Source organism: Pseudonaja textilis, chromosome 12 (assembly GCF_049901715.1).
Source record: "Pseudonaja textilis isolate UNSWEBS1 chromosome 12, rPseTex1.2, whole genome shotgun sequence".
Classification (NCBI taxonomy): domain Eukaryota; kingdom Metazoa; phylum Chordata; class Lepidosauria; order Squamata; family Elapidae; genus Pseudonaja; species Pseudonaja textilis.
In genome coordinates this window covers 16,247,393-16,266,302 of record NC_142001.1, presented here as the reverse complement: position 1 = coordinate 16,266,302, position 18,910 = coordinate 16,247,393, and the positions used below count along the sequence as shown (strand labels likewise).

At 41.8% G+C, this 18,910-nt stretch overlaps 1 protein-coding gene across 10 annotated transcripts in view; it reads left to right on the top strand.

Annotated features, from left to right (window-relative positions):
* GRIA3 (glutamate ionotropic receptor AMPA type subunit 3) overlaps window positions 1-18,910 on the top strand; it is a 138,359-nt gene that overhangs the window by 52,849 nt on the left and 66,600 nt on the right. For all 10 annotated transcript variants that reach the window (XR_015745068.1, XM_087941092.1, XM_087941093.1 and 7 more), the window contains exons 5-7: window positions 9,307-9,360; window positions 12,061-12,222; window positions 18,233-18,400. Coding sequence is in view for 9 of the 10 variants with exons in the window: in XM_087941092.1 (XP_087797218.1) it covers window positions 9,307-9,360; window positions 12,061-12,222; window positions 18,233-18,400 (384 nt within the window). In the remaining variant the exon portion in view is untranslated. The remainder of the gene's footprint in view (window positions 1-9,306; window positions 9,361-12,060; window positions 12,223-18,232; window positions 18,401-18,910) is intronic.

Below are 18,910 nucleotides of genomic sequence, written 5' to 3'. Positions count from 1 at the left end.
AGGTGAGAGCTCTGTCTCTAGGCCACCACACCACTCTAGTTTTTAATACATGATATGCCAGCAAAAAAAAAAAAAAAAGTAAGAAAGCAGCATGACCAAATTACCTTGTAGTAAGTCAGGTAGCCAAAAAATTGAATGAATGAATGAATGAATGAATGAATGAATGAATGAGAAAGGAAGGAAGGAAGGAAGGAAGGAAGGAAGGAAGGAAGGAAGGAAGGAAGGAAAGAAGGAAGGAAGGAAGGAAGGAAGAAAAAAAGAAAGAAAAAAGAAAGAAAGAAAGAAAGAAAGAAAGAAAGAAAGAAAGAAAGAAAGAGGAAGGAAGGAAGGAAGGAAGGAAGGAAGAAAGAAAGAAAGAAAGAAAGAAAGAAAGAAAGAAAGAAAGAAAGAAAGAAAGAAAGAAAGAAAGAAAGAAAGAAAGAAAGAAAGAAAGACAACCTTTCTTTGACTTTCCCTTCCATGGGCGCTTGATATTTTATTTTATTATTTTATCTATTCATTAAATTTCTATGCTGCCCATCTCACTGTCTGAGGTTCATGATATAATAAAAAATAGAAATATAAAAAGCATTGTAAATATAAAACCAGAATAAAACCACAAAAGATTAAACACAGAGTAAAAGACCACGAGTTTAGAGCGGAGCAGGGGTCATGCCTTCTCTGTCCATGCACCCACCACCTCCAGATTCTTCACCACAGTCCCAAACCAACCAACCAACAAAGTCAGGTTTTAAGGCTCTTCCTGAAGACCAAAAAGCTGGGAAGGGGGACAAGATGTTTCAAAGGGCAAAGAAAGATCTTCTCTTGGTCTCCCACCAGCCAATATACCTTGACTGATGGGATCTTCAAAAGGCCCCTTTTGTGAGAATGAGTAGAACAGGTCAATCCCATTGAGGCAAGATGGTTTCGTAGATGTCTTGCTAAAGTTCCCCTGTGGGTTTTACTCCACTAGTTGTTGCCCACGGCTCATCTTCATTTCAAGGCCAATGAGCCAGAGGTGGTATTCAACAGGTTCGGAGCAGTTCTGGAGAACCGGTAGCGGAAATTTTGAATAAGTTCAGAGAACCAGCAAATTACCACTTCTGACTGGAGACTTTACAGTATCCTTCCCCTGCCACGCCCACCAAGGCACGCCCACAGAATTGGTAGTAAAAAAAAATTGAATCCCACCACTGCATTGAGCCAGTGCTGTCCAAAGACATTTTGGTGGTCACGTGGCCAGCATGACGTCATGGAGCTCTTAAGTTATCTTCTCACCCAAAGTGGTACCTATTTATCTACTCGCATTGGCAAGCTTTTGAACTGCTAGTTTGGCAGCAGCTGAAGCAAGGATGGGAATTCACTCCATCGTGTGGCCCTCGGGTCTTAAACTTGGGCTGCTGGCTTTCCACCTGACAAGTTCAGTGTCTTAACCTCTGAGTCACTGTGCCACCCTCTAGATATCTTTGACCTATGCCATAAAGAGCTTTAAATGTCATTTTATGCTCATTGGCTTCTCAAAGCAGCTATGTCCCCAGGGTCTCTTCCTTTACTAAAACCCTTTTCAACTCCTGCACACCAATGGAGGAAGAATTCAGGATCTACTAAAAATTTTCCTGACACTTGATAAGAGTTGTGGTTGGGTTGCACGGTGCCTGAATCTCAGTATATAAATTTCCTATCAATGCATTATATCATCAGATACAGTGGATTATTGTCTTAAGGTTAGGAGAGAAGAAAACAACCCCATTATTTTTAAAACCAGCTCACTGGCAAGCTCTGTTGTCATTGGATGGAAATTATTTATAAAAAGTTTAAATATTCTAGGTTGCAAATGGGTTTAAACATTATTTATGGATAGCTTAAATATTTTATAAACCCACTGCATAGGGGGCCTGTCCCTACTGTTTTTTTGAAGCGCCAGGCGTGCTGCAGTTATAAATAAACCAGCTTTACGGCTTGGAATGATCTAGAAGAAAAATATGGACAGCCTAACTGCATGAATTTTATTCAGCAGAACTTTTGTTCTGTGAGGAACCCGCAGCCTGGAACTTCATCTAATATTAGAAAATTCATTTGAAGTCAGTGATATAATTGTCTGGGGGCAATGATCAGCGAGTCTTCTCCGTTATAAATAAATTGGAAGAAATGATTCTGACAACCTTCGGTTTCCAATTAAGCTTTAGGATTAATCTCCTTCAGTAACTCGGATGCCTGGTTTACATTTTGCGGTAAGCAATAAGGTTGCAAATATATACATATGTTTTCTGAGGTTTTTGCAGGTATTTGTATGTGGATCTTTGGTTATTCGGGTTTTCTCCCGTGTAAAATTGGAAGTATCTAGGCGACGTTTTGATGAAGTCTCATTCATCATCTTCAGGCTTGTGTCTTCGGCTTTGTGCTTCTCAGAGTAATGTGAGCTTGCAGCTGCTTCTTCCTTTTAACTGCTAGTGGGGGTGTGACTTGATTGGGTGGGGGCTTGGCTGTGTTCTGATTGGGTGGGGGGTGTTCTGATTGGTTGGGGGGCTGGCTGTGTTCTGATTGGCTGGGGGTGTGTTCTGTTCAGGTGGGGGCTTGGTTGTGCTCAGATTAGTCTTAGTTGCTGGGGGATTTGAGCTGGTGAGCTGTGATCCTGCTGTTTGGCTTCGTATTCGTGGTCGTGCCACATCTTCATGGTGGGCGTCTGTTCGCTTCATGTATGGGTCAGAGGGGTTTGAAGCGGGTAGTGATGCAGCTGCAGTACGGCTTCTGGTACTCAAAATTTCCACTACCGGTTCTCCAGAAGTGGTCAGAACCTGCTGAATACCATCTCTGGTCCTCACTATTTGGAAGTTTCTCCTTAATTCCAGATTGCTTCTCTCTTTGATTAGTTTCCATCCATTGCTTCTTGTCTTGCCTGCCTTCAGGTGCTTTGGAGAATAATTTGACTCCGTGTTTTTGGGGGCAGCCCCTCAAATATTGAACCACTGCTATCGTGTCACTCTTAATACTTATTTTCTTTAGATTAGCCAGACCCAAAACCTGCAGCCATTCTTCATATGGTTTAGTATCCTGGCCTTTGAACATCAGAGTTCCTTTTTTCTCCCTTGAAGATAAATATGATTGCAAAAGCTGAGACGCTCAACCAAATCTTCATGCAATTGCTGTAGCATCTCTCTTAGTTTTCCCTGGGCTTAAAAATGAGAATGTGCAAACAGATGAAGCGACGTACGCATTTTGCTGTGTGTTTCTGTTCTGCAGGAAGGGAGGCCTGATTAAATTATTATTAAATTCATTTGCTCCCCAAGGCCTGATGCCACTGTGCTTGATTGGTTGTGATAAGCCTGCTTCTCATTCCTTTCAGATCCTCAAAATATGTTTTGATGACTTACATGTCATTCGCCTCAAGCCAGAAGGATGGGCTGATTTTTTTAAAAAGCGCTATTTTGGGGTTCCATTAAGCTCGGAGTTCTGTTTGAAAAAAAAAAATAATAAATTAAATTTAAAAACGGGTTGCGCGTGTTCTGGAAATGCTGCGTTTGCTCACGTGGCAGCTGGATAGTTCCATCCTGCACGCAGCCCTTTGAATGTCTTCTGGAAATCTATTAGGTTTTGCAGAAACTCTGCAAAGTGTCGGGGAGCTTATGATGTGGATCCAACCAGGTGGGGTTTGAGACGCGCCGATCTGCAGCAGGAAAGGAAGCTGATGGGATAGGGAGAATAAAAGGATAGGGGTAATCCTTGATTTAGCTGAGCCCCAAATTTCCATTGCTAAACAAGACGGTGGTGAGTTGAGTTGTGCCCCGCTGTATGTCACAGTTGACTATTGCAACTGGGGCTACCCTTGAAGAGCTCCAGTTAGTGCAGAAAAAAATGCAGTGGCTCTCATGGTTCTGTGCAGACCTTGGTGTGCACACGCATCACCTCTCCTGTGGGAGCTGCCTTGACTGCCAATTGGCTTCTAGGTGCCATTCAAGGTGTGGTGGGTGTCACCTTTAAAGCCCTTCATGGCCTGGGACCAGGTTATCTGAGGGACCGTCTCTTGCCCGTCACATCTACCCGACCCATCAGAGTGGGAAGGCAGGGAATGCTGTGGGTCCCATCCTCTAGGGCAGGGGTGACAAACTTGATTTCATTGAGGGTAGCATTTGATTTCATTCAGGTGCCTGTGGTTATGATTTTATATAGGATAGGATAGGATAGGATATAGAATAGGGGATAGAATAAGGAGTAGAGTAGAGTAGAGCAGAGCAGAGCAGACCAGAGCAGAATAGAACAGAACAGAATAGAATATAGAAGAGAATATAGAATAGAATAGGGATGGAATAAGGAGTAGAATAGAATAGAGTAGAATAAAGTAGAGTAGAATAGGAGAATGGAACAGAATAAGGTATAGAATGGAATAGGGAAGGGAACAGGGAATGGAATAGGGAATCGAATAAATAGGAATAGGAATGGAATGGAATAGAATATAGAATAGAATAAGGGATGGAACAAGGAGAAGAGTAGAACAGAACAGAGCAGAACAGAACCAAACAGAATAGAATAGAGCTGGAAGGGGCCTTGGAGGTCTTCTAGTCCAGTCCCCTGATCAAGCAGGAGAAACTATACAATCTCAGACAGGTGACTGTCCAGTAAGTTGACATCTGGCCCATAAGAATGGGAGAAAATCCCTATCCTAATCTAAAACAGTTACTCTTTTTCTCAACAACTTTCATATCTGCTGCAACCAGAAGTCTCCCCCTCCCTCAAAAAAAAAAAAAAAAGACAGGCTGGCCAGAGAGAAGTAATTAATGGCCTGCTTTCCATTCGCCCACAGGAGTGACTGAACTTTAGGGCAGGCAAGAAGGGGGAAGCTGCAGATCCGTGTGTGGGTAGCAAGCATTCAAAGACCAGCTGCAAAAAAAAAATTGCTCCCACTTACTCTCGGCAGGAGAATGACACATGAAGGATAATTTTTGGAGATGCAGAAGCTCTGTGCTTTTTTCTTCTTCTTCTTCTTCCAATTGAAAACCAGGTTTTAAAAAACTCTTTCTTCCATTTATCAAACTTAACCCAACTTCTGACATTCATTTCTGTCACTGAGGCTCAACTTCCTACCCCAGCTGTTCTCTTTTTGTTTATTTTGGAAAAGTGTTTTGATTTGAAAGAGAGAGAGAGAGAGAGGAGAAGAGAGAAGAAAGAGAGAGAGGAGAAGAGAGAAGAAAGAGAGGAGGGAGAAGAGAAAAGAAAAGAAAGAGAGAGGAGGAGGAGAGACGAGAAGAGAGAGAGAGAGAGAGAGAGAGAGAGAGCGCCCATCCAAAACTACCTTCTGGGGCAGATGTGTCCTTAGGTTATGGTCAAGATGGCAGCTTCAGGGGTGTGATCCAACCTCCACCTCTTTTGTATCTACATCTTGTGCCATAACTTGTGGACCTCCCTGTTCTGTGAACGTCATTGTTTGGAATGCTGCACCAGGGAGCCATCTAGGCCTGTAGGGGTCCTTCAAACATAGACATGACCAAGGTAAGCTGGGTTATAGAAACCATACGGAGAGGCTAGAAAAGGCGTATCAACACACCAACTGTCTGCAAGGAGTATCAATCTTTCCATTCCCCACCATTCAGCCACAGCTGAAGAAGCTTCTTGGATGAGAAGCGAAATGTCTTCAAAGAAAAACCCCCCAGAAAGTCCAGTTGCCTCTTGAAAAACCTTTCCCAATGGAGCAGACAACCTAACACTGTGTCAATAAAAAAGACTCTCTGTAGCTCAGGATTGAACTGTGGAGCCCTTGGTCATCTCTGAACATGGTTGTTTGTTGAAAGACATTTCATTACCAGGCTGGGTAAGATCTTCAGGGCCACTTACGTAGTTGGGTAATACAACATTTGCAAGAAAGCAACCATGATCTGGATGTCTGAAAATCTCCATAGATATCAACAAACAGCTCTACCGGTTTGCCTTTTGGAAAATGGGTGTTTTGTGGCTGGTGATAGATCAGCTCTTCCTTCCCATGTCAGCCATTTTTAAGTGTGCATAGTATATAGTCTTATGGTGTTGACATTTCTATCTCCATCCCTTGAAAATGAGTTTCCTTCTGGAGGCCATCAACTCTGTGATGTTTGATAAGACAATCTCTTCTGAAACTGGAGAATATGAAGTAGATATTCTTCATATTCTTTCCCTTACTTACAAGAATGAGGAAGATTAGAAGCTGTTAGATTCTGCGTAGGGCCAGTAGATACAATCTGAGTTATGGGAGATCTCTCTGTGTATGTGTGTCAGAGGTAGTTTGTCATTGCCTCCTTCCTAGGCCTGAGAAAGAGAGAAGGGCCCAAGATCACGCAGCTGGCTTTGTGCCTAAGGTAGGAATAGAACTCATGGCCTCTTCATTTCTAGTCTGATGCTTTAGCCACTACACCAACCTTTCTCTCAGGGAAAATTTAATCCAGCACCTCTGATGATCACCAAGTCAGTAAGGCTGAGTTACAGCAAAATTCTACTCTTAGAGTACAACATTGGTGTTATCTCAATAAAATTTATAGTTTAACTTTTTGTCAAAAAAATCACCCAAGATTGATTGCCAGGATGACAGCATCTGTGTGCCAGAGACCACGTTTCAGGAAAAAGTGAACAGTTGCATTTAAAGTTCTTAACAACACGTCTCATTCCTTAGCAACTCAGAGAAATTTCTCCATGGATACCTGACACATCTTGCATCATTTTACTGTTTCATATTATCAGCCTCCAGCAATACTAGACGCATTTAAAGCAAATTCTTCTAACATTTGCCTGATAATCCAATATACTGCACTGGGGAAGCATGAATACAAATGTTGAGACGATTTTGTAATGTGGCCATTACATACAATACAACAACTTGTGGGTCAGTGTCTTCCGATAATGGAAATCCATTTGTGAAGTTGCTCTCAGCATATGTACACACAGAAGCCTGGTGAAAAAGACTTGTGGTCCTTAGATGCACAACAACAAAATAGCTTGTTTGGTATAGACTGTACCTTCCATGAGTTGCAGAAGTTCATGTTATGGAAGAAAACCCTGCAAGATTAAGTAATGGGCTGCCTCTTGAGTTCTCTGATGGAATGTCCTATATCAGTGGTGGCTAACCTTTTTGGAGTCCTGTGCTGAAAATTGCGCATGTGCTCACATACCAGCACCCAGAAGTAGGGGTGGGATTCTACCAGTTCGTACCTTTTCGCTAGAACCTGTTGTTAACATTCTAAGCAGTTTGGAGAACCGGTTGTTAGAAGAAATTACTGGCCTAATCCTGTAAGGAAGGCAGGAAGGAAACATTCTGGTGTTGCTTACAGAAACTGCCTCTCCGTTAACCCTTATTACATTCTTGGCAGGACTAGACTTCCTGTCTCAGGAACTTCTCTGGAGTTTTTCCCCCTCCTTTGCTAGTACTTTGCTTGTGTGGAGTGACCATTCAAAGTTACAATGGCACTGAAAAAAGTGACGTATGACCATTTTTCACACTTACGACTGTTGCAGCATCCCCACAGTCATGAGAGGCCAGGTGAGGAGATGCGTGCCTCGATGTGAGTGATATTGAGTTGGCCACACCCAGCCAATAACATGACCACCAAGCACGTCCACCCAGTCACATGGCCACCAGAGCCACGCCCATCAACTAAGCCACACCCACAGAACCGGTTGTTAAAAAATTTGAATCCCACCCGTGCCCAGCAGGCAATGCATGCAGAGAGGCACTTCCCCAGCGCATGCTTAGATGACCCCCCTGCGTACCACACATTTCTGCACATTCACGTGCTATTCCCCCACACAACACAAGTCTCTGCGCATGCAAGCAAGACCCCTCCCATGTGCTCCATGCATCTCTATGCATGCGTACGCATCTCCCACGCACCCCGCACCCCACACATGCATGTCAAATATTTGACAATCAGCTGGCGGGCGGTGGGCGCACCCATTCGCAGTAGATCTGCTCTGAGCAAGGGCTCATGTGCCAGCAGTAATGGCTCTGCGTGCCACTTCCAACATGCATGCCATAGGTTTGCCATCATGGTCCTATATACAGGGAAAACGATTCTACCGGTTCGGACCGGTTCAGGCAAACTGGTTGTACTGGTGATCATTTGGCCTTGCCCACCCACCCCTGCCCTTTTCCTGTTCTTTATTTCCTTGTTTTTGAGCACAGCTGATTCAGCTGTTTTACTCACCAGGCCTTCAGCAGAAGGTAAGTATTATAGCTAAAAAATGGTCTTTTCTAAATGCTGGGCGCGCGTGTGTATTTTGTGCACACACATGCTCACCAAATCGATCGTTATACTGGTTGAATTGCACCACTGCCTACATATAAATATATGTAGTCCTTGACTTACAACCACAATTGATCCCAAAATTTCTATTGCTAAACGGGACAGGTGAGAAATGAGTTTTGTCCCATCTAATGATAGGTGGTTTTTTTGCCACAGTTGTTAAGTGAATCCGGCTCCCCCATCTTTGACCATCTTTGCAGTGACCCCCAAGGACACTGCAACTGTCATAAATAGGAGTCAATTTCCAAACATCCGAATTTTGATCACGTGACCAGAAGGATGCCTCAATGGTCCCTAAGTGTGAGAAATGGTCACTAAATGAATTGTAAGTTGAGGACTACCCTTAAGGGCTAAACATCTCAAGAAGATTATGGAATCCCAGCTCTCCATCACATTAAGAGCAGCTTCACCATTAGATGTGTTCCTTTACAAGAGACTTTAATTTAAATGTGGAAACTCTCTTTGGCTAAGGGCATTTCCCCGTTTGTGGACTTCAGTAATTGTTCTGACCCACGCCCTTTTCCGACAAATCAAACACAATTCAAAAGGAACAGAAACCTTGTAATGCTTTTACAAAATAATTAGCTGTGATAAGCACAAGCCTTGCCAAACTGTGCGAGACTTGCTAAAAGATAACAGACAAGAAATAACTTGCAAAATAAGAATCTTCAAATACAAACTCAGGATACTGGAATGTCCACGAGGCTGGAGTTTCAAAACGTCTTTGCTTCTTGCAAAGAAGGTTAGTTTCACAGCTGGCTTTTATCTTCTTGAAGGAGGGGCCATTAGCTTGCAGCCTTTCTCCCGAGTCGCCCGTGGTGTTGTAAGTGCTCTTTCCTAATCTCTGAAGGCAGAAGTCCACTCCCTAATGGTCCTGGCCCCTCATCTGAGTCCTCGCTCTCCTCAGCCGTCCACACCTGCTGCTGGCTAACTACAACACTAATAGAATCCATGTAAATGTTGTCCCAAATCAATATTTTTTTTAAAAAAAATCTCCTTCCCTTGAAATTGAAAAGAATTTTATTTCTGCTAAGCACTTCATCTTTTTTCTTCTTCTTTTATGCAGGTTGCAGCCCTCAGTAAAAATTCCAGAAGTTATCATTACATGCTTGCTAACCTGGTAAGTTCTCTATGCACTCATGTGCATTCTTGTACATGTCCAAAAGAAATCCAGTGCTTTCTTTTCCTATTCTTTATATAAACCTGGCTATTTTGCTTTCCGCCCCAAACTCTCATAAACAAACATTAAAATGCATCGATCTTTTGATATTAACATGGGTCTCCAATTTTTTCATAAGGATGGCCATATAGACACATCCCTAAACAAGAACAAAATTGAAACAAAATATTAATGTACATATTTATTTGGGGAAAGCATAAACAAAAAGAATGTGAATAATGGTTAAAACGATTAGAAATATATAAGGTGATGTTGTTTGAAAAATATGCTTATAGAGGCGCATAGGAAACACTTCTGTTCTGTTCTCTACTTCTACTCTGTCTCTTCTCTTCTCTTCTCCTTTCCTCTCCTCCATTCCATTCCATACTTAATAAAAACAAAACATAACCAAAGAAGTGATAGAATGAGAAACTTAGTAAGATCAGCTGAAATATTTGGGCCCTCTGTTCATCAGAGAAAGGTGATAACATAAGAACTGGCCCTTTGTTTTTCATTTTTGATTTTAAACTGAATCATTGGGGGCTTTAATCATCAGGATTGAAAATTAAATCCAGAAAGGAAAATGTGAAGATTTAGCACATGACAAGCAGCTTTAACATTTAAACCGAGATTCTGAAGTTCTTATAAGAATGTATCCAAAGTACACGGTAAGAAACGATTTTTCAGTTCATGGCTTCTAAACCAGGCAATGCACCAATCTCCATCATACATAATAAATACATTGAAGGGGTTTTCTTATTTTAATCATTTAAACCAAACTGTATCATTTGTATTTGCTCTCAAATCATTCAGTTTGATAATCCAAATCTCTTTTTCCATAATACAAAACTGACTCTTGGGAAATACAGCACAAAGCTTAGTTACTTTATACTTTGTGATTAAAAAGTCAGTGTTAATCCATAATTCCATCTAGTCAAGTTGCTAGGCTATTTAACAATTCACGTCTCCAATTTTGGCCATATAGCTGAAAGCTTATTGTGAAGAGAAGTGATAATAATGGGCATCTTATTTAAAAGCTTGAAACTGATGTCTATTTTTTTTTATTGTCATTTTCATTCCGATGCACTTAAGTGCACTTTCAAAGGCCTTCCTTGTTATATTCTATGTGTAAGTGTGTGCCAAACCCTAACAAACTTTGTGGGTCTGTGCAGTTTTAGAATTTAAATATGCTTCTGAGAACTGTTTTAGTGCATTGATTAAGGCAGGGGTATCAAACTTGCATCATCACAGCAGCATCACGTGAGGTATCGTAACGTTTTCCCCCTTCGCTAAACCGGGTGTGAGAATGGCCAGCGCATGATGCATCCAGCCTGTGGGCCATGAGTTTGACAGCTCATGGGCTAAGGCATCAGGCTAGAAACTGGAAGACTATGAGTTCTAGTTCTGCCTTAGGCACAAAACTAAATAGATGACTTTGGGCCTGTCCCTCTCTCTCAGCCCTAGGAAGCAGGCAATGGCAAACAGCTTCTGAAATCTTGCCAAGAAGATAGCAAGTAGTTGCCCAGGAGTCAAGAATGACTCCAAAATGTCTGGGTCATGTACATGCCAAAATATGTATCTGTGATAGGTGTAAGTATATACCAGCTCTGTGGACATGGGCACACTCATAAATAGTAGTTCACTTGGCTGCGAAATGGAAACGGTTTGTTAAAACCCTTTTTTAATCTTTTTTAACCTCCTTAACATATGGTTCATCAGAATGGGAACCCACCAACTGGACTCAGCAAATTAACCGCCTATTTAAAGCTGTGTTTTATTTATTTTTATTTTTATTTATTTGATTTATCAATCACTTACAAGATAATAGGAGTAAGTATAAACATGGATAAGAATAAGGGAAATGGGTACGAATAAATAGGGACAATAAGACAAGGATGGTAGGCACGATTGTGCACATATGCACACCCCTTACAGTCCTCTTAGGAATGGGGTGAGGTCAATAGTGGATAGTTTGAGGTTAAAGGAGTGGGGGTTAGAGGATGTAACAACAGAGTCAGGTAGTTAGTGCATTCCAGGCATTGACCACTCTGTTGCTGAAGTTGTACTTTCTGCAATCGAGTTTGGAGCAGTTTGCATTGAGTTTGTACCTGTTGTGTGCTCTTGTATTGTTGCGGTTGGAGCTGAAGTAGTTATTGACTGGTACGACATTGTAGCAGATAATTTTGTGTACTACGCTTAAGTCCAACTGTAGGCGGCATAGTTCAAAATTATCCAAGCCCCAAATTTCAAGCCTGATGATGTAGGGTATTCTGTTGTGAGCAGAGGAGTGTAGTACTCTTCTCATGAAATACTTCTGGACTCACTCAATTGTATTAATGTCCAATATACAGTGCAGATTCCAGACAGATGAGCTGTATTCGAGCATTGGTCTAGCAAAGGTTTTGTATGCCCTAGTTAGCAATTCAATATTTCTGGAGGAGAAGCTTCGTAAGGTTAGATTTACAACTCTTAATGTCTTTTTTGTAATGCTATTACAGTGAGCTCTGGCGCTTAGGTGGTTTGATATGAGTACACCAAGATTCTTGACAGAGTGAGAGTCATCAACGAGTCATTTTTTTTTCTTTTCCAAGATCAGGGACTGTGTGTTTGAATGCTACTCAAATGATATCAACCCCTCAAATGTGTCCATTCTCTTTCAAGGGTTTTACGGACATCTCGGTGGACAGAGTGGTCCAGGCTGGGGCCAACATTACCGGATTTCAGATCATTAATAATGACAACCCCTTGGTCCAACAATTTATGCAGCGTTGGGTGAGACTTGATGAAAGGGAATTTCCTGAAGCCAAAAATTCTCCATTAAAGGTAAGTTTGCAGATAATTGGAAAGAAGGTGGGGTGGGAAGGGAAGGGCCATCATTTACAGAAGGCATAGATTTGTTGGATCCTCTTTGATATTAGCTCAGCTATGGATGCTCTGGCTTGAGTGGTAAACTGTTATTTGCTTTGAACAAATAATCTACTTTTAGTTGAAGACAATACTCCCCATCTCTAGTTCTATAGATAGATAGATAGATAGATAAATAGATAGATAGATGATAGATAGATAGATAGATAGATAGATAGATAGATAGATAGATAGATAGACATAGACATAGACATAGAGACAGAGATAACATATATATGCATATATTGCTGCTAAGCCTGACACACAAGATTAAAAAGAACCAATACACAAGCCTGAGGATGGCAGATGAGATTCTGCCGAAATGTCGCTATAATAAAAGCACAAATATTAAGACGTGGGAAAATACCTGAAGAAACCTAAATACCATACATATAAATACCCATGAAAACATATATATATATAAATAAAAGCGAAAGACCACTCACGCATCATCACAAAATCTCCAGAACCGTAAAGCCTACAAACTTGAAATTTGATGCTTATGATCCTCTTGACTTCTAGGTGCTCACTAAGAAATAATTTTTTGAAATGACCCTCAGAGCATTAGTATTTCCTATATTATTATTAACATGCTCTGATGCTAAGGAGTTCTATTCCCCCTCCCCACTTGAAAAGAAATCTGTTCCAAATGCAAAACACAAGCAGAGGAGTTTCAGTTTCGGTTTTAGTTAAACAGCACCAAGCAGCTTTAGTACAGAACAGTTGAGTTAAGCTACACCCAGGCTCCTTGCTGTCTTCTTCTTGCTCACACAGCAATACTCTTTCACTTTCCAAACAGCCCTCAACTCTCTCACACACTGACAGGATGCTAGCCAGATGAATACCAATGGATGCTGGTAGGCAGAGGCAGGATTTCCCCCCCCTTATTTTCCTCCCCAAAAACTAAGCCCGACCACATAGTTTCGTAGCGAAGCAGGGGTATTGAGCTAGTCCTCTGATAAGTCTTCAATTTTGGTTTACAAACTGCAGTGACTTGATTCAACCGAAACCTGTTGTGATGTGGTGAATCAGATGTATTTTGAATGCTGAAAGTCACCAGTCCAATCTTGGTGTTTTCTGTGCTCTACCTCGATATCTGCACTACCTGCACTCCCTGCAGATTAATTTCTTCAAATTGGTGCTGCTCAGAGATGTTGAAACTCAACTCTCCTAATATCCATCCACAGCAGGGATGTCCAATCTTGGCAACTTAAAGTCCTATGGACTTTGACTCCCAGAATTCCCCAGTCAGCATGGAGTTGACATCCACAGGTCTTAAAGTTGCTAAGCTTGGACACCTCTGATTTACAGTTGGCCAGAAGTAAAATGCAATAATCTGGAGGGGACAAGTTGGAATGGCTGATGCAGATAATAAGGTGATCTGATTCAGGTTAGATAATCGATCTATTCTACTTTCTTCCTAGCTGTTCGATTCAGTATGCTCAGCTAAATATAAATAGCTGCACGTTCAGCTATTTAGTTTATTTTCCCTTTTATGTGGAATGGAGGAAGGGGGCAGGATTTTTTTTGCTATTCCGTGAGTTACTCCAGTGATACCTTGCAAGGTGCATCCTTTGTGGGTCAGCTGAAAGAAAATGGGATGAGGTTGGTGGACCGATAGCATTGCTTTGGGAATTCCCTTCCAAAGCAACAGAAAGGAAGACAACTAACTGTGGACTGATTTTGAACTGCTTTATGAGGTTTTGAGGAACTGATATGATTCACCAAAGTAGGAAGACATGGTATAAATCTCTCTCTCCTTCCCTTCCTCCCTCCCTCCCTCCATCCATGCACGGATGGTGACCCAAAGTTGCTTTTTCCAAGGGCAACTGGACTTCCTTTGTTTTTCCTGGAAGACGTTTCTCTTCTCATTCAAAAAGCTTCCTCGGTTCAGAACCGAAGAAACTTCCTGGATGAAGAGTGAAACATCTTCAAGGAAAAACGAAAGAAGTCCAGTTGCCCTTGGAAAAAGCACTTATGGGCCAACCATGGATGACTGAGGATCTCCACAGACATGGATGTTTGACCTTTCCTCTTCAATGTAAAAACAAAACCAAATAATGCAAATATCAGGGAGGCCAAATAGATGAGACAAATCCAAATTATTCTTCTCAACAAGAAGGAAGAACAGCATGGCATCTTCCCTCTGGCCACATCTGTCATGCTGGGACGCCAGCAGGCAGCTTCGTAACAGTGGTAACCTGAAAAGGCAGCGATGCATAAAATCCAACATGCATTAGACCAGACCGAGTGAGCAATTCTTACATTTTATCAGCTGCTTAACTGGGGATGGTGTGTTTTGAATACTGCTCCGTTTGTTTTTGTTCTGGTATGTGGACAGAAGTCTCTGTTTCCTTGCTTATTTCTTTTTTATCAATTTTCTATTAAATATATTTCTTAGTGCTTCATAAACATCGTGCTGACACGAATAAGTATTCATTAAAGTGACAGCCTCACCCCTCAGAGCAAAAAAAAAAAAGAAAGAAGAAGAAGTAAATTTGATGAGGAAATAAAATTGGTTAGCAATGAGAGCCTGGGTGTTTTAATTTATTCAATATTTCATCAACTCTCTAGTTCCCTCACCAGCTTTGTATGTTCATGCATTTGTTAGCAACATATGAATAAAGTAGAAAATTAGATTTGTCTTTCGGTGTGATGTGGAAGGGATGGCACGATGGTTTCTGATAATTGAGGCAGCCTGATTGGAAAATTGGGGAGGGGGGAGAGTTGTAGAAAGACAACTGCTGGTTGATACAATGCTTAATTGGACGGCTATTGGAGAACAATAGTTGAAATTCTTTGCAAAACCTTGGCCAGCGAAATGTAGACATTTCATCTCTCATGCATGTTATGGCAAACTCTGTGACAGGTGATGATCTTCAGGGCGTGAGAGAAGGTTACTGCAAAATCCCCATTCCCTCCCCACCCCGCTAACCTGCCTTCCAGCTCCATTCTCCTGTGCAGGACAACAAAAGAAGACCCAGCCGATCAGCTGGGACTCGGGAGGCAGAGAATAGATGGGGGCGGGGCCAGTCAAAGGTGGCATTTGCCGGTTCTCCAAACTACTCAAAATTTCCGCTACCGGTTCTCCAGAACTGGTCAGAACCGGCTGAATACCACCTCTGAACCTGGGTTAAGCAGACAGGCAATCTGTAGCTCAATCTCTTGGTGGGACTGGTAAGAAGAGGACAACTTGTGTTGGTCAACAGCAGAAGGCATCGGGAAGCATCTTTTCTGACCAAAAATCTTCTTAAAAGATGGGCTAAGTGCCAGGTGTCTGAAATGTGGTCACATAACTCTCTCTCTGTGTGTGTGTGTGTGTGTGTGTGTGTGTGTGTGTGTGTGTCTATCTGTCTGTCTGTCTGTCTACGCATGGGCCTGGCCATCAGAACATTGGAAGCAGATTGTAAGTTTTGGGAGGTCCATTGTAACATTCCAACGATTGCTAAGGGATCTGTTGTAAGTCAAGGACTACACGTACCGTATTTATCGGCGTATAACACGCACAGGCGTATAACACGCATTCCCTTTAATATGCGGCGGGCGCAGCGTCACGACGCTGCGCCGCCGCTAGGCACTATTGGGAACGGGACATCGGCGTATAACACGCATACATCATTTGCCCCCTATTTTCAGGGGGAAAAAGTGCGTGTTATACGCCGATAAATACGGTAATTCTTGAAAATTAAGGGTTGATTTCCTTTAACAGAATAACAGAGTTGGAAGGGACCTTGGAGGTCTTCTAGTCCAACTCCCTGTTGAGGCAGAAACTCTGCCATTTCAGACAAATGGATGTCCAATCCCTTCTTAAAAACTTCCAGTGTTGGAGCATTCATAACTTCTGGAGGCAAGGAGTTCCACTGATTCATTGTTCTGTCAAGAAATATCTTCTGAATTCCAGGTTGCTTGTCTCCTTGATTAGTTTTTATCTATTGCTTCTTGTCCTGTCTTCAGGTGCTTTGGAGAATAGATTGACTCCTTCTTTGGGGCAACCCTTTAGACATTGTAACACTGCTATCATGTCACCCCTGGTCCTTCTTTTCATTAAACTAGACATACCTAATTCCATCAACCATTCTTCCTATGTTTTAACCTCCAGTCCCCTAATCATCTTCGTTGTTCTTCTCTGCACTCTTTCTAGAGTCTCAACATCTTTTTTTACATCGTGGCAGCCCAATCTGGATGCAGCATTCCAGTGTGTATCTAAAGAATGCTGACCCCCAAAATACTATTTGTTCAGAAAAAGAGACAAATCTCTAATTTCACAAGGCTTCCTATCTTTTTCTCTGATGAATTGGTTTTTTTTGGAAAAAGAAAAATGAAAAAAAAAATTATAGATTTTTACCTCCCTGCGAGTGGGAAGGTTTATCAGATTTATATAGTCGATGAGAACTGTAATTTTGAGCCATGTGAAAAAAACAAAAAACAGTGGAATTATACCGTGAGGATATTTTAGGCTAAAAACAAAAGCAAAACGGATTGATTGCTAACTGCGTATATCACTTCATACAAAATGTAGCCCAGCGAGATATACTTCAGAGTTGTTCGGGTTTCAACATCAGACAAACTAGGTTGGTTAATTCATTTTTTTTTTTAGCAAAAGGAAGATGCTACATCAATTTGTCCCCATGATCCACCAAGAGACGAAATGGTGTCATACATTATTGCCTGTGTTAACATTTGGTGAACGTTATTGTGACAGAGCTCCCCATAATCTAAAGAAATGTTAAAGCTTCTGAAGAATGATGTAAACCCCCTCCCCACAAAAAATCCTCCTTTTGGAGGGTAAATTTAGATAACATTGAAAGATGCATCTTATCTTTATCAGTTCTTGCATCCCCTGGCACTTCGTAACTGTTTTTGTGGCCTGTTAGGGCTTCTTGTCAGTAATCCTATTTTTTAAAAATAGAATTTTATATTGTTATCCATCTCAAAGGTTAATCTGTCTTCTGGCACACTCGTGTCACAGCTTTGAAGTAGCGGAGATGAGAAGCAAAAAAAAGACACGACAATTATTTCCCATTCCGTCTTTCCTTTTTTTTCAGCCATAGTCTAATTTCAGAATGATACTTAACATTTCTGGGAATGCGAAGAGGTTATTATTATGTAATTTCTTACTGTGCACACTTAAAAAATGATTCACAAGGAGCACTTCTCAAGCTTCAAGATGGCAAGCAAAAACCCCTCTCTAGTATGGGTTAAAACAGCTGGATATTTTGCTAAGATGTCTCATTAAAGCAACTGCGACTCTTAAAGCAGCCGCACCCTTTTGCTAAAAGCTGAAAAAAGGACAGATTGCACACAAGGTCTTAAGAGTCTTCTGAATTATTTTTTAATTACAAAAAAATAAAATTAAACAGCTGTAGAGGGCACAGGGATTATTCTTAAAGGCCAGGAGGGAGACGTGTTACCCAGACAATTGCCCGATAAGAAGGGCTGTTGTTTGAGAAATGTCTTGGACATGCCTTTCCCTAGTTCCCACAAAGACCAAGAAAGGCAAGAATGGAAGCCCCTTCAGACTTGCAAGATTCTGATTCAATGAGAATTGTCCTGACTCATGTGATGTTTGTTTCTTAGTCTGGTCTACCTTATAGGACTGACACGGGCATTGTGATATTAGCAATAGACTTATATAGCGCTTCACAGTGCTTTACAGCCCTCTCTAAGTGGTTTACAGGGACAGCCTCATGACCCCAACACACTGGCTCCTCGTTTTACTGACCTTGGAAGGATGGAAGGCTGAGTCAAACTTGAACAGTTAGGTTCAAACTCCTGACGGTGAGCAGAGTTAGCCTGCAATACTGCCTTCAAACCACTGCACCACCATGGCTCTATTACTCAATGTTATTTAAGGAGGAAGGGGGAAAAAAAGACTTGGAGCACTTACAGGATGAAGTTCACTTACTTGTCTCTTTTACATCTCTTTTAGTATACATCTGCGTTGACCCACGATGCGATCCTTATCATAGCGGAAGCGTTCCGGTACCTCCGAAGGCAACGGGTCGATGTATCCCGGAGAGGAAGTGCTGGAGATTGTTTAGCAAACCCAGCCGTGCCTTGGAGCCAAGGGATTGATATCGAGAGAGCATTGAAGATGGTAAGGATTTTAAAGTTACGGCAGCTTCTCTGTATTGGTAAGTGGGAAAGGCCTTGGAAAGGAAGGAAGACAGGAAAGCTCAGATAAGGGACAGCATAACCCACAGCTGCATAATGGGAGGGTAGGAAATTCAGAATAAACTCTCCCCAAGTGATTGGATTGCAAAGGTCCTGGCAGTGAGAATTGTACTCAAGGACTGGCAGGAATGATGCCAGACTTACCTGGTAGACCAGACAAGGAACATAACCTGCTAAACCCTCTCTACCTTATTGTAAAGCTACATTATCAGAATCTTGCAAGACTGAAATTTCAATTCTCCCACCATCACCTTTATAGCCTGAGAATTTAGACTATAATCCCTTCTGAGCCTCTTGCTCTGCCCACTATACAGCTCTGGGCTTTGCTGTCTCTTATCTCAGGGGTCTTCAACCTTGGCAACTTTAAGCCTGGAGGACTTCAACTCCCACAATTCCCCAGCCAGCTTTGCTGGCTGGGGAATTGTGGGAGTTG